The sequence below is a fragment of the Primulina eburnea genome, unplaced genomic scaffold (assembly GCF_022965805.1).
Source record: "Primulina eburnea isolate SZY01 unplaced genomic scaffold, ASM2296580v1 ctg3_ERROPOS2889059, whole genome shotgun sequence".
In the NCBI taxonomy this organism is placed as follows: domain Eukaryota; kingdom Viridiplantae; phylum Streptophyta; class Magnoliopsida; order Lamiales; family Gesneriaceae; genus Primulina; species Primulina eburnea.
Genome location: NW_027331215.1, coordinates 337,019 through 354,692, shown reverse-complemented (window position 1 = coordinate 354,692; position 17,674 = coordinate 337,019). Strand labels below are relative to the sequence as shown.

General features: G+C 31.1%; 2 protein-coding genes, 1 long non-coding RNA gene and 1 pseudogene across 3 annotated transcripts in view; 3 read left to right on the top strand and 1 right to left on the bottom strand.

The window, feature by feature from the left end:
- LOC140821066 (uncharacterized) overlaps positions 1 to 2,880 on the top strand; it is a 77,113-nt gene extending 74,233 nt beyond the window's left edge. The window contains exon 4 of the long non-coding RNA XR_012115626.1: positions 2,158 to 2,880. This is a non-coding gene — a long non-coding RNA (uncharacterized lncRNA). The remainder of the gene's footprint in view (positions 1 to 2,157) is intronic.
- Positions 1 to 5,758, top strand: part of LOC140821064 (uncharacterized) — a 50,635-nt pseudogene extending 44,877 nt beyond the window's left edge.
- Positions 5,759 to 5,974: 216 nt separating this feature from the next.
- On the top strand, positions 5,975 to 6,367 carry LOC140821061 (agamous-like MADS-box protein AGL62). The gene has a single exon (XM_073181471.1). It carries the CDS (start codon positions 5,975 to 5,977, stop codon positions 6,365 to 6,367), a length of 393 nt encoding a protein of 130 aa, XP_073037572.1.
- Positions 6,368 to 7,315: 948 nt separating this feature from the next.
- Positions 7,316 to 7,708, bottom strand: LOC140821060 (agamous-like MADS-box protein AGL62). The gene has a single exon (XM_073181470.1). The coding sequence runs from the start codon at positions 7,706 to 7,708 to the stop codon at positions 7,316 to 7,318; it is 393 nt and encodes a 130-aa protein (XP_073037571.1).
- Positions 7,709 to 17,674: the final 9,966 nt, after the last annotated feature.

Below are 17,674 nucleotides of genomic sequence, written 5' to 3'. Positions count from 1 at the left end.
GCACAAGCACGTACATTTTACTAGATATTGTCCAAAAAAAGTAAAAAGATCTAAAGACAATGATAATGTGTGATACAAACAATCAAACAAGGACTAACAAGAATTTTAAGAAAGAAGCTCCTAAGTTCTATGCTTATCACAACTACATGATATACATTGATTTTAAGTCAATGTATTAGTTCATAAAATATACATTGTTTCTTTTCCTACAGTTTCCTGATATATATATATGTATATATATATATATATATATATATATGCTAGTTGTGCTCAAATCGTATATTTTAATAGACTTTCCCTCTAATTTATATACATGAATTAGAATACAGAAAATCATTAACATAAATATATCTCTATCGCAAGCAACTTGTACCACTGAGCGAGGACTCGCCAATATTTTATCTTTGATTGGGTTGGTTTGATTAGATTATTTTAATAATTTACTGGATCAGGTTACAATTTTATTTATTGATTGTAAAAGTCTATATTCAATACCCCTAAACTTTTAAACTCTACAAAACTTCATAAAAGTAATTAAATTTCCATGATTGAATACACCCCCTTTAGATTAGAGTAAATGAGTAATTAGGTTAGAATAATTATGTTTGAGCATGTAAGGATAATTTTGACTAAATTCATATAAAAATTTTAAATGAAGGTTAGTTTACAAATTAAAATGGTTAGAAGGTCAAAAATCTAAAAAATTATTGTGTGAAGGTTATATTTCAAATTATCCCCCTACATTCCAGCATTTTCTTTTTATTTTTTCTTTCACACGGAAGACAAACAAACACACAGTGGCCTCCGTGTGTCCCTTAGTTTTCTTCACGAGTTTTTCACGAAACCGACACAATTGGAGAGGCAAGATTTGCAGAGTGGTAAATATATGTGTATACAACGAAAGGGAGTGGCAAGCACCTCAGCAGTAAATGTATGTTGAGAAGAAAGTATTGTAGAGCGGCAAGAATCAAGAAGGATGCCCTTTTGTTTGAAATTTCGCTATTCGACAGATCTGCCTCCGGCTTCCCCCATCCCCACCACCTTTCTTCCCTTCGTATCTCTGTGTGTGTAATTTGTTGACTTCAAACAAAGAGTCGATTTGGGTAATTGGCCACACAGGTCGGTGCATGGCTGGGATTCCGAACCCTTTCCCGTTAAATTAATTGAACTTTATTATTTGACTAGTCATGGATTTTATTTGTGAGTATTTATATATTTTTGAAATAAAAAATAATATTTTTTATAAATTATATTTTGTTATTATTATTATTGTATTTTTTTATTAAAAAAAATGGAGATGTGTGTGTAGTTATAATTTGGTCTCGATGCGTATGGTTGGTTAACATTATTAACATCATAATAATACTTGCTAAATGTACATTGTATATGTCTTATATTTCAAATGATGCAACCTTAATTCACTTTTTGGTCTAAGATCCTAATAAGTGATTATTAATTATTTTCTTTCCTTTTGTTTTCAGTTATAATCTTTGTGGGCAAAGAGATTTCTTGAAAAGAGAGCTATTATATTTGGTAAATATTACCCATAGATGCCTAAAAAATATTGCCTAAATCTTCGAACAGTTGTATTGGTCAATAAAACTATGGAGTCGATTTAAGCAGCATTAATTACATTATATATATAATGCATGTATATTCATGTGCATGTTTCAGACATCATATAAACATAAACCCCCTGCACAAAGACAACAGGAACATGAATTAAGGAGAAGAACACTTCTCCTAATTTTATGTTGTCGCATATGGAGAACCTGCATAGGAGGAAGAAACTTACAATGGATCGTCGCAAGATTGAAATGAAAAGAATACAGAAAAAAGCAAGCTTGCAAGTCGCGTTCACCAAAAGACGAATATGGCTATTCAAAAAGGCCAGTGAATTATGCATTCTTTGCGGTTCAGAACTCTCCATTATCGTACAATCTCCGATAAAGAAGTTATACGCATTCCACAGCCCATCTGCGGAATCCATGCTCCATATATTTGATATGGGAGATGGTTTTATTACTAATTATAACAACCATATAGATGATGCCAGAACTGAGTACGAGAAGGCAGCTAGAATGTTGGAAGAAAAGAAAAAGGAATTGATTGGTATTACAATGAATCGTGAAATCAAGGAGCGTGAATTCTGGTGAGATCAGCAAATTGAGGGGATGGATCTGCAAGAACTTGAGGGATATTTGGAAAGTTTAGAATCTTTGAGGAAGAACGTTTCATCGAGAATTTGTCACGGCTCATCCCACTTGTGATATTGTTCGCTTTGGCCCGAGGCCTCACGGCTTTAAAACGGGTCACATGAGGTTGCCACATATTCATTTAAATGCCCAGCATCTCTCCCGTGGTTTAGCGATGTTGGATTTCACCTAACCCTTTCGGGACTCAGCGTCCTCGCTGAGGTTTGCCCACCATGCCAAACCCACGCGGAGTCGCTCTGATACCAAATGTCACGGCCCATCCCACTTGTGATATTGTCCGCTTTGGCCCGAGGCCTCACGGTTTTAAAACGCGTCACAAGGGGTTGCTACACGCTCATCTATATGGCTAGTATAATTAATAATAAAACCATCTCCCATATCGAATATGTGAAGCATGGATTCCATAGATGGGCTGTGGAATGTGTAAAACCTCTTTACCGGAGATTGTACGATAATGGAGAGTTTTGAACCGCACAGAATGCATAATTCACTGGCTTTTTTGAATAGCCCTATTCGTCTTTTGGTGAACGTGACTTGCAAGCTTGCTTTTTTCTGTATTTTTTCATTTCAATCTTGCGACGACCCATTGCAAGTTTCTTCCTCCCATGCAGGTTCTCCATATGCGACAATATAAAATTAGGAGAAGTGTTATTCTCCTTAATTCATGTTCATGTTGTCTTTGTGTATGGGGTTTATGTTTTATATGATGTCTGAAACATGCACATGAATATACATACATTATATATATATATATATATATATTTAATTATATATATAATGTAATTAATGTTGCTTAAACCGACTCCGTAGTTTTATTGTCCAATACAACTGTTCGAAGATTTAGACAATATTTTTTAGGCATCTATGAGTGATATTTACCAAATATAATAACTCTCTTTTCAAGATCCACCTAAAAATAGTAGTTTCTTAATTCGGCGTGCCTTTGTCTCCCTTCACTTTATCTTCCTCGAAAATAACATCTCTGCTGATGACAAGCTTGTGAACAGTAGGATCCCACAAGCGAAACCCCTTTACTCCATCAGCATAACCCAAGAAGATACATTTTCGGGATTTAGAATCCAACCTTGATCTTTCTTGCTCATTGTACAGAACGTACATCGGGCTTCCAAATGATGCAAATGAGAATAATCTGTCGGCTTCCCGGTCCACATCTCCATCGGAGTCTTCAGATCAATCGCCACAGAAGGAGAAAGATTGATAAAATAACAAGCGGTTTTGACTGCTTATGCCCAAAATGACTTGTCTAGACCCGCGAAAAAGCATTTATGCATACATTTACCGTATGAAGCACACATCATGGGTCCTGTACAATTTAGGTGGATGTATCCATTTGAAAGATATTTATGGAAAGTGAAAAACATGGTGCGTAATAAGGCACGAGTAGAGGGTTCAATATGCAATGTGTACTTGGTTAAGGAGGGTGTCATATTCTGCCAGCATTACTTCAGTGATTCAACAGACATTAGAAAGCGGAAAACTGGTAAAAGTCAGGAAATCACACGCTGACACTAATAACTCAGAACTTCTTTCAATATTCCACACTCGTGGTAAGAAGATTGGAGCTACAAAATCGCGATGGCTAACAAATGAAGAATATCATGCAGTTTCGACATATATTTTACTCAAATGTAATGAAATAAAGTCATTTGTCAGGTATTGTGTATAACATTAATTGAATTATATAAACACTCCTTTCAAATTTTTAATTGTATTTAAAATGCATTGCAGCATGTACGAGAATTACATCCGATGGAAAATCCAGAGATGCATGACTCTTCAGTCGAGGCGTATATTCAAACCAATTTATTTCAATGACAATTTTTACTTTTTTACTCTTCAGTCGAGGCGTATATGCATGTATAGGCGTATATGCATGTATAAATGACAATTTTTACTTTTTACTCTTCAGACAATTTTTACTCTTCAGTCAAACCAATTTACTCTTCAGTCGAGGCGTATATGCATGTATAAATGACAATTTTTACTTTTTTTTTACATATTTCAATAAACTGTTAAATAATGCAATTTAAAGTTTGAAACTTTTTTTTGTAGGCCAACTCGTCAAATGTTCAATTTGAAAATCCAATTATTAAACAAGTTGCACGATGTCCTTTGATGAAAGTTCAGACTTAACGAGGTTATTGTATCAATGGATTTAACTTTCACACCGTGCATGATACTTTGTTCAAAGCTACAAGTAACTCAGGACTACAAGTGAGTGGTCATAAGAGTAGCGGACATGTGACTGAATTTTATGGCCAAATTGAAGAAATAGTACAAATTGAATACTCAGGTTTACCAATGAAACAAGTTGTACTTTTCAAGTGTTGCTGGTTTGATACTCATCCTCGCTTGGGTACACGCATACACAAAAAGTACAAAATTGTTGATGTCGATCGAAAAAAGAATCTGGGATACTACGAACCATTTGTGTTTGCTACGCAAGCTTCACAAGTTGTGTATTTGACTTATCCAACAACAAAGAGAGCTGGATCAGATTGGATGTATGTGAGTAGTCTACGTCGCGAGCTTATGTCACTGATGTTTAGTCGAATACTGAGCATGATCAAATTGATGCAAACGATGCATTTCAAAACAACAAGAGTGGACCTCATGACATTGCAACTCAATTTCTTTTGACGTCTCAAAATCTTGTCGATGTTAATGTTATGTACGACAATGAAATTGATTTGAACAGCACTGAAAGTGAAACAGAAGAGGTCCAGTATTCGAGTGACGATGTTCATGGCATCTATGACGAAAGTGAATAAGGTTGAGTTTATTTATAATTGAATTGTAATTTTGATAAAATATATTTTATTTTGTGCACGTAATTACTGAATTGTTTGCATATATAGATTCTGTATGTATATATGACAGAGCAACAAGACGGATCACCTTCGGCTGAAGGTCGTACTCTGATATGGGTCGCAGATGGCATGTAAGTTATAAAATCATTTTTTTGTTTCTTCATTCTCATTTTATAGCTAAATCAATTTATATAATTGCTGTCGCTAATTTTAAAAAGTTCAATAACATATTTATGTCGGAGCACAACAAGGTTATGCGGTTCCTTACTGCTCAGTTTTCGTGGTAGACATGTGCCGAAGGCTATTCATGACATATTTATGTCGGAGCACAAGGTTATGCGGTTCCTTACTGCTCAGTTTCCGTGGCAGACATGTGACGAAGGCTATTCATGGAAGCATGTTACTGAAGAACAACGACCGTGGTATTGGGAGGAGTTCATTGTAAATATTGTTATATTTATTTATGTTATTTATTGACCCATGAACTATTTGGTTTTTGCATTTTATGACATAATTTAATATTTTTGTTCGGTTATTTTATCGAATTATTTAATTTCTTTATAGATTATTTACAAATTTGAAAATATTATTGATTTAGATGAGTAGATGATATTATTTATAAATGTGTACAAATAATTTAAAAAATAGGTAATTTTTTAATTAAATTATAAAAGATAGGTAATTTTTTAATTAAATTATAAAAAAATTAACTTTTTTTAATAGAATTAGCGACGGTTTTAGGTTAAACTGTCGTCGTTTTTTCCTAACGACGGTCTATCCGTAGCGACGCTGATTTTAGGGACGGTTTTAAGGTCCGTCGCTGATTTAATTAGCGATGGAAAAAACCATCCCTAAGACCAAATTTTTTTGTAGTGTCGTTTCTTGAAAACAATCTTGATTTTTTTTTGTTTCTTTTTTTGCGCATCGATGGAGACTAACTTGGCGAAGAAAAAGACTCGGGGGCGTCTAAAAATCGAGATGAAGAAAATAGAGAGCAAAAAGAACTTGCAAGTGACATTCACGAAGCGCCGGAAGGGTCTATTCAGAAAAGCAGGGGAATTGGCCGCTCTCTGCGATTTTGGGATAGCGATCCTCGTGCGATCACTGGCTGGCATGATTTCCTCATCTGGATATCCTTCGGCTGATTCTGTCATCCACAATTACGAAAGCGCGCGTACTTACTATAACTACAGTCCCTCAGAGGGAGACATCACAAATGCGAAGAATGAGTATTTCCAGGCCGTGGCGCGATTGGAAGAGCAGAAGATGATCGAATCCACAGCGAAAGAAATATCTACCGGAGACAAAGGAAAGTTCTAATGGGATGAAGAGATTGAGGGCATAGAACTGCACGAATTGGAGGAGTACGACGAATCATTGGAAAAGCTACTGGAGAGAGTGACAGTCAAAGAGATAGAGGTGGCCAAAGAATCAGAGAAACAGTTGGCTTTTGATTCAGACTCAGTCCGGCTTCCATGTCAGAATATTGCGCTTAATCTTGATGCTTTTAAAGATCAAATCAATTATTTTCATGGTAATTATTGATTCTTTAACGTTAATCAAACATTTGAACTTGATTAGTTTAATAGGTTTTTTCCCTTTACATTTGTTGTAATGAATTTGCAAAGACATTAGTGAAAAGCGACACACAGGAAGAGGAAATTCTTGGAGACGTTTGGCATTTTGATGATGATCTTTGGGGCTGGAAAACGAGTTAGGTGTTTTGAATAAATTGGATAAAAAGTTTTTGTTAATTTAGATTTTATTTTTTTAGTGTTATTCAAACAAAATGAAGTTTACATATTGCATGTTAACACTAAAAAATAAAATTCAAATTAACAAAAACTTTTTATCCAATTTATTCAAAACACCTAACTCGTTTTTCAGCCCCAAATATCATCATCAAAATGCCAAACATCTCCAAGAATCTCCTCTTCATGTGCGTCGCTTTCCACTGATGTTTTCTGCAAATTCATTACAACAAATGTAAGGGGAAAAACACGCTAAAATAATCAAGTTCAAATGTTTGATTAACGTTAAAGAATCAATAATTACCATGACATAATTGATTTGGTATGTAAAAGCATCAAGATTAGGCGCAATATTCTGAAATGGAAGCCGGACTGAATTTGAATCCAAAGCCTACTGTTTCACTGATTCTTTGGCCACCTCCATCTCTTTGACTGTCACTCTCTCCAGTAGCTTTACCAACGCTTCGCCGTACTCCTCCAATTCGTGCATTTCCATGCCCTCAATCTCTTCATCCCACTAAAACTTTCTGTTGTCTCCAGAAGAGATTTCTTTCGCCGCGTATTCGATCATCTTCTGCTCTTCCAATCGCGTCACGGCCTGGAAATACTCATTCTTCGCGTCTGTGCTGTCTCCCTCTGAGGGACTGTAGTTATAGGAAGTACCCGCGCTTTCGTAATTGTGGATGATAGAATCAGCCGAAGGATACCCGAATGAGGAAATCTTGTCGGCCGGCGATCGCACGAGGATCGCTATCCCAGAACTGCGGAGAGCGGCTAATTCCCCGGCTTTTCCGAACAGACCCTTCCAGCGCTTCGTGAATGTCATTTGCAAGTTCTTTTTGCTCTCTGTTTTCTTCATCTCGATTTTTAGACGCCCCCGAGTCTTCTTCTTCGCCGAGTTAGTCTCCATTGATGCGCAAAAAAAGCAACACAAAAAAAAATCAAGATTGTTTTCAAGAAACGACACTATAAAAAAAATTTGGTCTTAGTGACGGTTTTTTCCGTCTCTAATTTAAAACCGTCCCTAAAGTCAGCGTCGCTACGGATAGACCGTCGTTAGGAAAAAAAAAGTCGCTAATTAACAACGGATTATTTCAAAACCGTTGCTAATAGCGACGGTTCAAGCAAAACCGTCGGCAAATCGTTGCTAATTTACGATGGTTTTAACCTAAAACAGTCGCTAATTCTATAAAATAAATTTAAAAAAATTAAATTTATAATTTAATTAAAAAAAATACTTATTTTTTGAATTATTTGTACACCTTTATAAATAATCACATCTACTCATCTAAAAATCAATAAAATTTTCAAATTTGTAAATAATCTATAAAACAATTAAACAATTCGATAAAATAACCGAACAACAATATTAAATTATGTCATAAAATACAAAAACCAAATAGTTCATAAATGTCAATAAATAACATACATATTGGGATTTTATTTTTTAGTGTTTTGAATAAATTGGATAAAAAGTTTTTGTTAATTTAGATTTTATTTTTTAGTGTTAACATGCAATATGTAAACTTCATTTTGTTTGAATAACACTAAAAAAATAAAATCTAAATTAACAAAAAAAAATTATCTAATTTATTCAAAACACCTAACCCGTTTTCCAGACCTAAAGATCGTCATCAAAATGCCAAATGTCTCCAAGAATTTCATCTTTCTGTGTGTCGCTTTCCAGTTATGTCTTCTGCAAATTCATTACAACAAATGTAACGTCAAAAAATCAATTATTACCATGAAATAATTCATTTGGTCTTGAAAAACATCAAGATTAAGCGTAATATTCTGACATGGAAGCTAGACTGAGTCTGAATCCAAAGCCAATTGTTTCTCAAATTACGTGCGCTTTCGTAATTGTGGATGACAGAATCAGCGTAAGGATACCCAAATGAGGAAATCTTGCTGGCCGGCGATCGTACGAGGATCTCTATCCCAGAACCGCAGTTAACGGTATTTTCATCTAAATATATTTTGATCTGACATTTTTTTCGATCGCAAGAACAACATATATTTTCATTCAATAAACATTCAGCATGACTAAGTGAAATGTTACAAACGACTCTACACCAACACAATATGCATTCGTTACATGCAATAAAACAAATTAAACTATATATCATTATCTACAAATCTGAAATATTTTCCAATTTCAAAAATTTAATACATGCAATAAAACAAACTAAACTATATTTCACAATCAACACATCTGAAATATTTTCCCACACTTAATTAATTGACATGCGATTTAAAAATAATAATCTGAACAAGATATAAGATTCAAAATATGAAATCTCGATTTTGATACCTAAAAACCGGGAAGACGGGTTGCCGGAGAAGACACAAACACGTCAATATAGAATCGTGACAAGAAACCGTAGTGAAAAAATGAGGTGGAAAGGGCCGAATATAAAGGATCTTAGCGACGGTTATTGATAAAACCGTTGCTATTAGCAACGGTTTTACAGACATCGTCGCTATATAGCAACGTTTTTACTAAACCGTCGCTACACTAAAGACCGTCGCCGATCTAATTAGCGACAGTTTTTATTAAATGTCGCTATTAGCGACGGGTTATTACACCGTCGCCGATCCGTAGCGACCGTTTGCATGCTATTAGCGACGGGTAATTAATACCGTCGCTAATTAGATATTGCCGACGGTTTACAAACAAACGGTCGCTAAAGTGGTTTTTTTAATTTTCTTGCTTTACTTGAGAGGCCCTTGATGGGTTTGAATTGGGTCAAGGCCCCAAGCTCGTCTCTCTCGTCGCCAATGGTCCAAATTTCTTTTAAAACATGTTTTTTTTTTTTTTTTGTAGTGGTGTAATACAGAATCCTTTCCTTCATTAAAATATTTTGACTTTCTCTATTTATTCCTCTCACCTCTCTGATTTATGAAATCACGACTTGACTTTGAATTAATGCAACTTCTTTTTGTTTTATTTTTCTTTTTGAGCTTCAAATCGATATTTAGGATGTTTTTTTAGTTTCATTTTGTTGTACCTACAAGTGATCAAGAATTTGTCGTCTCTTTCAAGAACTATATTCAAACTACTTGCACACGTTAAACAACAAATTATCTGATCATCAAGGATCAATATTTGTGCACCTTATTTTACTCGCTTATTATATTTGTAATCCAGCTGATTTGTGTAGTTAATTTATTTGTAAACTGTCGAAGTATGTTTCTGGAGAAAATATTTGTCGTGATTCGAGTTTTCGAGAAGTTTCAGCTCATTAGGTTTTTGACCGAGCTGAAATAGATTTATACAATAAGTTGTATTGATCAAAGTATTGTAGTTGAATTCTTCTTGCCAAGGACGAAGGGAAACATAGAAAGTTAATATTCAAAATTCCATAAACAAATTTGTTGCCTTGCATTTTATTTGTCTTCTTTCCTTAATAACCCTAGGCTTTTATCCATACAGTTATTTGTTTTGGTTCACTAAGTTCCATACACTTTTTTTGCACTATTCTAATCTCTAGTTTGTTTAACCAAGCCTTTCAAGAAATTAGCTCAACATTTATCCGATTCTAATAATATAAGATCAAAATTTCAATTTTCCTTAAAAGTATTTTAATTAAATCATTTTTAAAGAAATATTTTTTAAAAAATCGGGAGTAAACTTTATGAAAGCCTCAGATGGTATCAGAGCCATGGAAATAGTCTGGTTAATAATTTAGCACATTTATTCAAATGAATATTTTCAGTTCAAAAGAAACTGTTCAAAACAGTTTAAATGAAGAATATGATTTACCTGAAAATTTAGATTTATTGAATAAATGGACTATTCCTAAAATAGAATCTAAAATGATCCATAAGTTATGAACCTTTGAAAAAATTGGTTTTAAACAAGTAGTTAAAACTACAGAATCTTCTGTACCTCAAGAAATGGTTATTAGATTATTGAATAATAAAGATATTTTACCTTATAGGAAGAATTATAAATTTATTCATATATCTTTAATACAAATAGCCTTTAGACCTTTAACTTTAGAAGGTTTACCAGAAAGCTTCATAGCAGCTTTAACAGATGGTAGAAATTTAAATTGGAAACAATCCCTTATGGGAATAATTCAATCTAGTCTGGCACATGGTCCAGTATATTTTGATGTTTATCCTAATTTATCTTTATCTTTGTCTGATATTAATATATTAGATTCTTTAACATTAAATGTTAAAACTCATGGTTATAATTATACTCCTGGTACAGAAGTTATATGTATCTATTATCGTATTTATTATAAACCATTATTTACACTGAATCCTATGTGTAAAAGAAAAGATAAAAAATTAAATGAAAATATTCTTATAGAAACTAATTTTAATAGATCTAATATTACAACTCGTAGATCTATAAAATGTGAAGAAATTGAATTTCCAGAAAACTGGATAATTGAACAAGTTGTTCCTAGAAATCCTATAATAAATAGGGATTTACAACAAGTTATACAAACTAATGAAAGATTTGTTCAAATACAGTTTAATAATGCACAAAGAAGATTATTACCCTCTTCTGTTTATGCTAGATCAAGATCTAGTCACTCCTTTATATCACCTCTAGATTATATGGTAGATATACCACAAACTTTTAGAGCATCTACTTCTCAAGTAAGAGAAGATTTAGAATCTACTGATACAGTAGATGATTTAATTATAAATCAAAATAATATTGTTCATAAAAGTAACTTTCAAAAAGTTAAAGAAACGGATACTGTTTCAGAAATAAATTTTAGTATTTAATGGATAGTAAATCAAAAATTGATTTTACTAAGGGTTCTATTGCTAGAGCCAAAATTAATGTAGAATTTTATTTACCCAGATGAGAATCTTTCAGAGATTGGTATTTTAAAAGTTTCTCTGAAGAAGAATTTGAATTTATTATTTCAAAATTTTATAAATATTGTGAAAACCAGAATAAATTAATTCATTTTGTTCTTTGATTTTTTAAAACATTTATTATAGAATATATCTCTATAAACTTTTTTCAGGTCAGATTCAAAAATCTGTTTATCCTCCTCAACAATCTTTTATTATAGAGAAGAATAATAAAATTTTAAATTTTACTGCTTTTTCAAAAATTTTATTTGAAAAATGATATGTTACAAATAACTGTTAAACCTATTAATCAGATAATTGAAAAACAAAATTATACAAATTTATATCTTACAATAATAGGAGAAGAGATAAATTCTCTAAAAGATCGGATTGATAAAATTATTTTAGCTATCAATCAGATTAAACCAGATGTTCATATACAAGAACCAGAAACTAATATTCTCTCTATTGCTACTTCTTCTATTCAATCCCCTCCTGATATAAAAGATTTTAAATTTAAATCTTCTGTTTCTGATATAGAAAAATTATTAGAAGAAAAATTTAAAAATCTTAATTTAAATACTCTTAATGAAGAGTTTGAAAACATTAATAATTCTTTTGATGAAGAAATTAATAAAATTAAATGGGCAGATAAACCTACCCAACATAGATATTATTATGATAGACCCACTCCTATGGATGTTCTTCTTGAAGAACAAGAATATACCTTTTCCAATAGTTATAATGGAAAAAGTATTTATGAGTGGAATATTGATGGTTTTAGTGATAAGCAGATTTATAATACTGCTCACAGAATGCTTATGTATAGCACTATGTGTAAAACTTCAAGTAATACTGATAAAAATATTGCTAAAATGATAATAGCAGGATTTACTGGCCAACTTAAAGGTTGGTGGGATAATTATTTACATTATTCTCATAAAGATGAAATTTTTAATTCAATAAAATTGGAGAATAATATTCAATCAGAAAATATAGTTCATTCATTAATAATGACTATGATTGAACACTTTACTGGAAAATTCACTGATAATAGTGAACAAATTAGAACTTTGTTAAGTAATCTAAAATGTAAAACACTTACTGATTTTAGATGGTATAAAGATACTTTCTTATCTAGAATATATGAGATTCCAGACTGCAATAATAGTCTTTGGAAAGCAAAATTTATAGATGGCTTACCTTTCTTATTTGCTGAAATGGTTAGAAAAGTTTTAAGAAAAGATGATATAAATATTCAATATGATAATTATACTTATGGAAATTTAATAAATACTTGTATTCAAGAGGGTTTAGCTCTCTGTAATGAATTAAAATTAAATAATCAAATTAAAAGGCAGAATTTACTAGAGAAAAAACAACTAGGTAAATTTTGTGATCAATTTGGTATGGACTTACCTAATAAAGGTAAAAAGAAAATTAATGATAAAGTTAAAAAAACTTATAAGAAAAGACATTTGCCTGATAGACAAAAAGATAAAAAGAAGAAAAGAAAAGAAAGCCGTGAATTACGGAAAGCTGAAAATTATAAAGCTAAAAATAAATTAATAATTTGTAGAAAATGTAAAAAGCCAGGACATTATGCTAATCAATGTTGGGCTAAAAACAAAATTAATAATTTAAAAATAGATGAAAATCTAAAAGAAACATTATTTAAAATAATAATGGATTCGAATAATAATTCTGATAGTGATACTGATAATTCTTCAGAATCTTATAATTCAGAAGAAATTATAGATAATGAATCTGATATTTCAGATTTAGAAGAATGTAATAATTGTATACAAGGAAAATCTTGTATACATCCTATTGAGGATAATAATAATAAAAATGATGAGTTTTATAAACTTATGTCTCAATTTCAAGATTTAAATATTAATGTTTTAACCAAAAGTAATATTTTAGAATTCCTTAAAATGATTAAGGATCCAATATTAAAATCTACAATTATTGATCAAATGGATAATACTGCTTCTACAAGCAATAATAATAATATTCTTGTTAAACAAGAACAAGCTTATTCTATGAAAGAAGTTAAAAATCTTTTACAGAAAAAATATAGTCAACAAAATCCAGTTACTATACAGGATTTAGTTAAAGAGATAGAAAATCTTAAAGAACAAGTAAAAATTTTACAACATAACAGTAATGGTTTAAACTATCGTATTTCAGTCATTGAAAATAATAACTCAATTTCTGAAAGTTTTGAAAATATTCAAAATATTTCATTTCCTCACATTGATTCAAATAAAAAACATTTATCTGTTTTGAGTATGATAATATCTCAAAAATGGTATACTAAAATTACTTTATTAATTGATAATTCTTATAAGAATAATTTTATTGCTATGATTGATAGTGGTGCAGATTTAAATGTTATACAGGAAGGATTAATTCCTACAAAATATTTTCATAAAACTACTCATTCTCTTTCTCATGCAGGAGGAGAACCATTAGAAATAAACTATAAATTACCAAAAGCTTATATTTGCAAAGATAAAAACTGTATTCAAACCAGTTTTTTATTAGCAAAGGATATTTCTAGCCAACTTATACTTGGTCTTCTTTTTATTTATCAAATTTATCCTTTAACTTATGTTGATGAAACAGGTATAATAGGAACTTATCAAGGTAATCCTATTTCTTTTCAGTATATAACTAAACATGTTCATAGAATTTTAAATGAATTACAAGAACAGATTGAAAGAAAAACTTTTCAAATAAATTCTTTAAAAGAAGAAATAAAATTTCTTACAATAGATGATAATATACAGAATACTAAATTACAGGAAAAAATAAAAATTATTTATAATAAATTTTCATTAGAAATATGTAATGATCTTTCAAATGCTTTTTGGAATAGAAAAAAAACATATTATATCTCTCCCATATGAAGAGGATTTCAATGAAAAGAATATTCCTACCAAGGCTCGTCCTTGTCAAATGAATTCGAAATATTTAGAATTATGTAAGAATGAAATTCATTCTTTATTAGAAAAAAGGTTTAATAAAACCTTCTCAATCTCCTTGGTCATGTACTGCTTTCTATGTTAATAAACATTCTGAGCAAGAAAGAGGAGTTCCTAGATTAGTCATTAATTATAAACCCCTTAATAAGGTTTTAAAATGGATTGGGCATCATATTCCTAATAAAAAAGATTTATTAGACCGATTAGTCCATGCAATTATATTTTCGAAATTTGATTTAAAATCAGGATTCTGGCAGATTCAAATAAAAGAGTCTGAACGTATAAAACTGCTTTTAATGTTCCAATAGGACATTATGAATGGACTGTTATGCCATTTGGTCTTAAAAATGCCCCTTCAGAATTTCAACAAATCATGAATGATATTTTTTATTCATATAGCAATTTTATAATTGTTTATATAGATGATATCTAAGTTTTTTCAAATGATATTGAAACACATTTTAAACATTTAGATATGTTTAAAAATATTGTTATACAAAATAGATTAGTTATTTCAAAATCTAAAATAATTTTATTTCAAACTAATATTCGTTTTCTTGGTCATATGATTGAAAAAGGAAAAATAATTCCTATTCAAAGAAGTATTGAATTTGGTTCAAAATTTTCGGATATTATAACTGATAAAACTCAGTTACAAATATTTTTAGGAAGTTTAAATTATATTTCTCCTTATATAAAAAATTTAAACAATGATTCTGCTATCTTATATGATAGACTTAAGAAGAAATCTTTACCTTGGTCTGATAAACATACTAAGGCAGTTAAAAATATTAAGGAAAAGGTTAAAAATCTCCCTTGTCTTATGCTGGCAAATCCCCAATGAGATAAAATTGTAGAAACTGATGCTTCATATATAGGTTTTAGAGGTATCTTAAAACAGATAGATCCTCAATCAAAACAAGAATATCTTATTAGATTTTATTCTGGAAAATGGAATAATGCTCAGAAAAATTATTCCACAGTGGCAAAAGAAATTTTAGCTATTGTGAGATGTATTTTAAAATTTCAAGATGATTTATATAATCAAAAGTTTATTATAAAAACTGATTGTAAGTCTGCAAAATTTTTGTTCAATAAAGATTTTAAACATGATGTCTCCAAACAAATGTTTGCAAGATGGCAGGATCATTTAGCTCCTTTTGATTTTGAAATCATATATAAAAAAGGTGAAGATAATCACTTACCAGATTTCTTAACTCGAGAATATTTATCCTAATGTTTTTATTTACAGATATGTATTCCCGAGGCAGAGGAGAGTCCTCTTATAGAGGGCGAGGTGGTAGGGGAAAACCCCCTAATATTATTGCTCAACATGGCAAACAGAGGCTAATAGCCCAGAATGAATTATACAATGAATTTCAAGAATTCTTGAAACAAAAGTAGAGAAGTAATACAGATTCTCAAGCTTCGGCATCATATGCTAATATCATTAAAGAAGATGATAATGATTCAGGTCTATATACAGAGACAAAACATCGAGAACTAATTCTTCTTATTGAAGAAAAATATACCCAATGGGAAAAAACTCCATGGACTATCATGGAAAGATACTTAACCAATACATCATATGTATATGGTTCTTACAAATAAAGAGGATTTTATGAAAATTTTCTGATATCTACAAAAAGTGTTGATATAACTCACTTTTTCAGTAATACTCAACAAAAAAGAAGTTATAACTTCTCAAAGTTCATTATCAAGAAGATAATATCTATTGACGAATGGGGTATATCTCCATTAGTTGAAAAAGAATTTTATTCTGAAAATCATAAAATGAGTTTTAAATTTAATTTTTGGGATTATATTGAAAGTTTTAATAAAACTTTGTTTTATGAAAATGAAAAAAAGAAACATACATGGTTTCTAAATATTTGTGAAAATGTTTTTCACTATCCTGTTCCAAATTGGTTTTTAATCTGGTGGAAGATATTTGGTCCATCTGCAAAGATTTTGCCTGAGGTTTTCATAAAACCTATGAATACTTGGATAAATGTTTCCCCAAGTATTAAAAAATCATTTTCTGAGCATTGGATTGATGGAAAGACTTTATGTCTATTCTTAATGGAATTTGGAATACCATGGATCTGGAAATGGCAGCCAGAATTGGGTTACACTGATGAAGGTATCCTTTGCATATGGAGGGTCAGTCTTACTAAATTTTGGGATAAGTTATTAAGAGACGATCCAGAAACTGGAAAGCCATATGGTTATGAAACTCTTCATCAAATGGAAGAAAAAATTTCTTTATACCAGAATGAAATTAATAATCAAGAAGAGAAGGAAAAAGCCCCCATGAGTCCATTTAAGATTCTTACTCAGAAATATTCTGAAATTTATTCAAAAGAAAAAATGATAGAGATCTATATTGAAGAAATGAAAAAAGATCTTTTCCAGAATATTGGAGGTTCTGATTCAAAATCAGATAAATCAATGACGTCGGATCCAGTGAGAATCAATTTATTCATCTAATGAAGATGCATGATGCTCAAGATCCTGAGGATGATATATTCCTCAATTTTCTCAGATAGATGACATTTTTGAGAATTTGAAGAATTCTTTAAAAGATAATATTAAAGATGATTAAAGTCGTCAGAAGAGGAATCTCAAGCTAGTGGAATATCGTCAGAAGAGGAATCTCAAGCTAGTGGAATATCACATCTTATCATGGCATATCGTGACAAAAAGTGGGTGGCATATCACTTTAGACCTTTTGAATTTATGGCATTGTACTATTTGCTTTAATAAGGCATTGTACTGTTTTTTATTTTGAGATGTAATCCGGGGTTTCATGTCCGGCTCTTCTATCTATTTATAGGTTGTTTCTGTGTTCTTAAGAGGACACGGTCGAGTTTGCTCCCCTCTATTCTCATCTTGTAAAACCCTTCTGAATTATCAATAAAAGCTTCAAGTCTTCTGATAACAACTTTGTAAGTTTACTGTTTTTATTTTCTGTTTTTTATTTACTGTTTTTTAAATTTTTATATTTCAAAGACTAGCCTGAATGACAGGCTAAAGCATTCGTGCTAAATTATTAACTA

Excerpts from the sequence above, each read along its gene's own strand:
- LOC140821061 (XM_073181471.1), top strand. The coding sequence starts at position 5,975 with ATGGAGACTAACTTGGCGAAGAAAAAGACTCGGGGGCGTCTAAAAATC.
- LOC140821060 (XM_073181470.1), bottom strand. The coding sequence starts at position 7,708 with ATGGAGACTAACTCGGCGAAGAAGAAGACTCGGGGGCGTCTAAAAATC.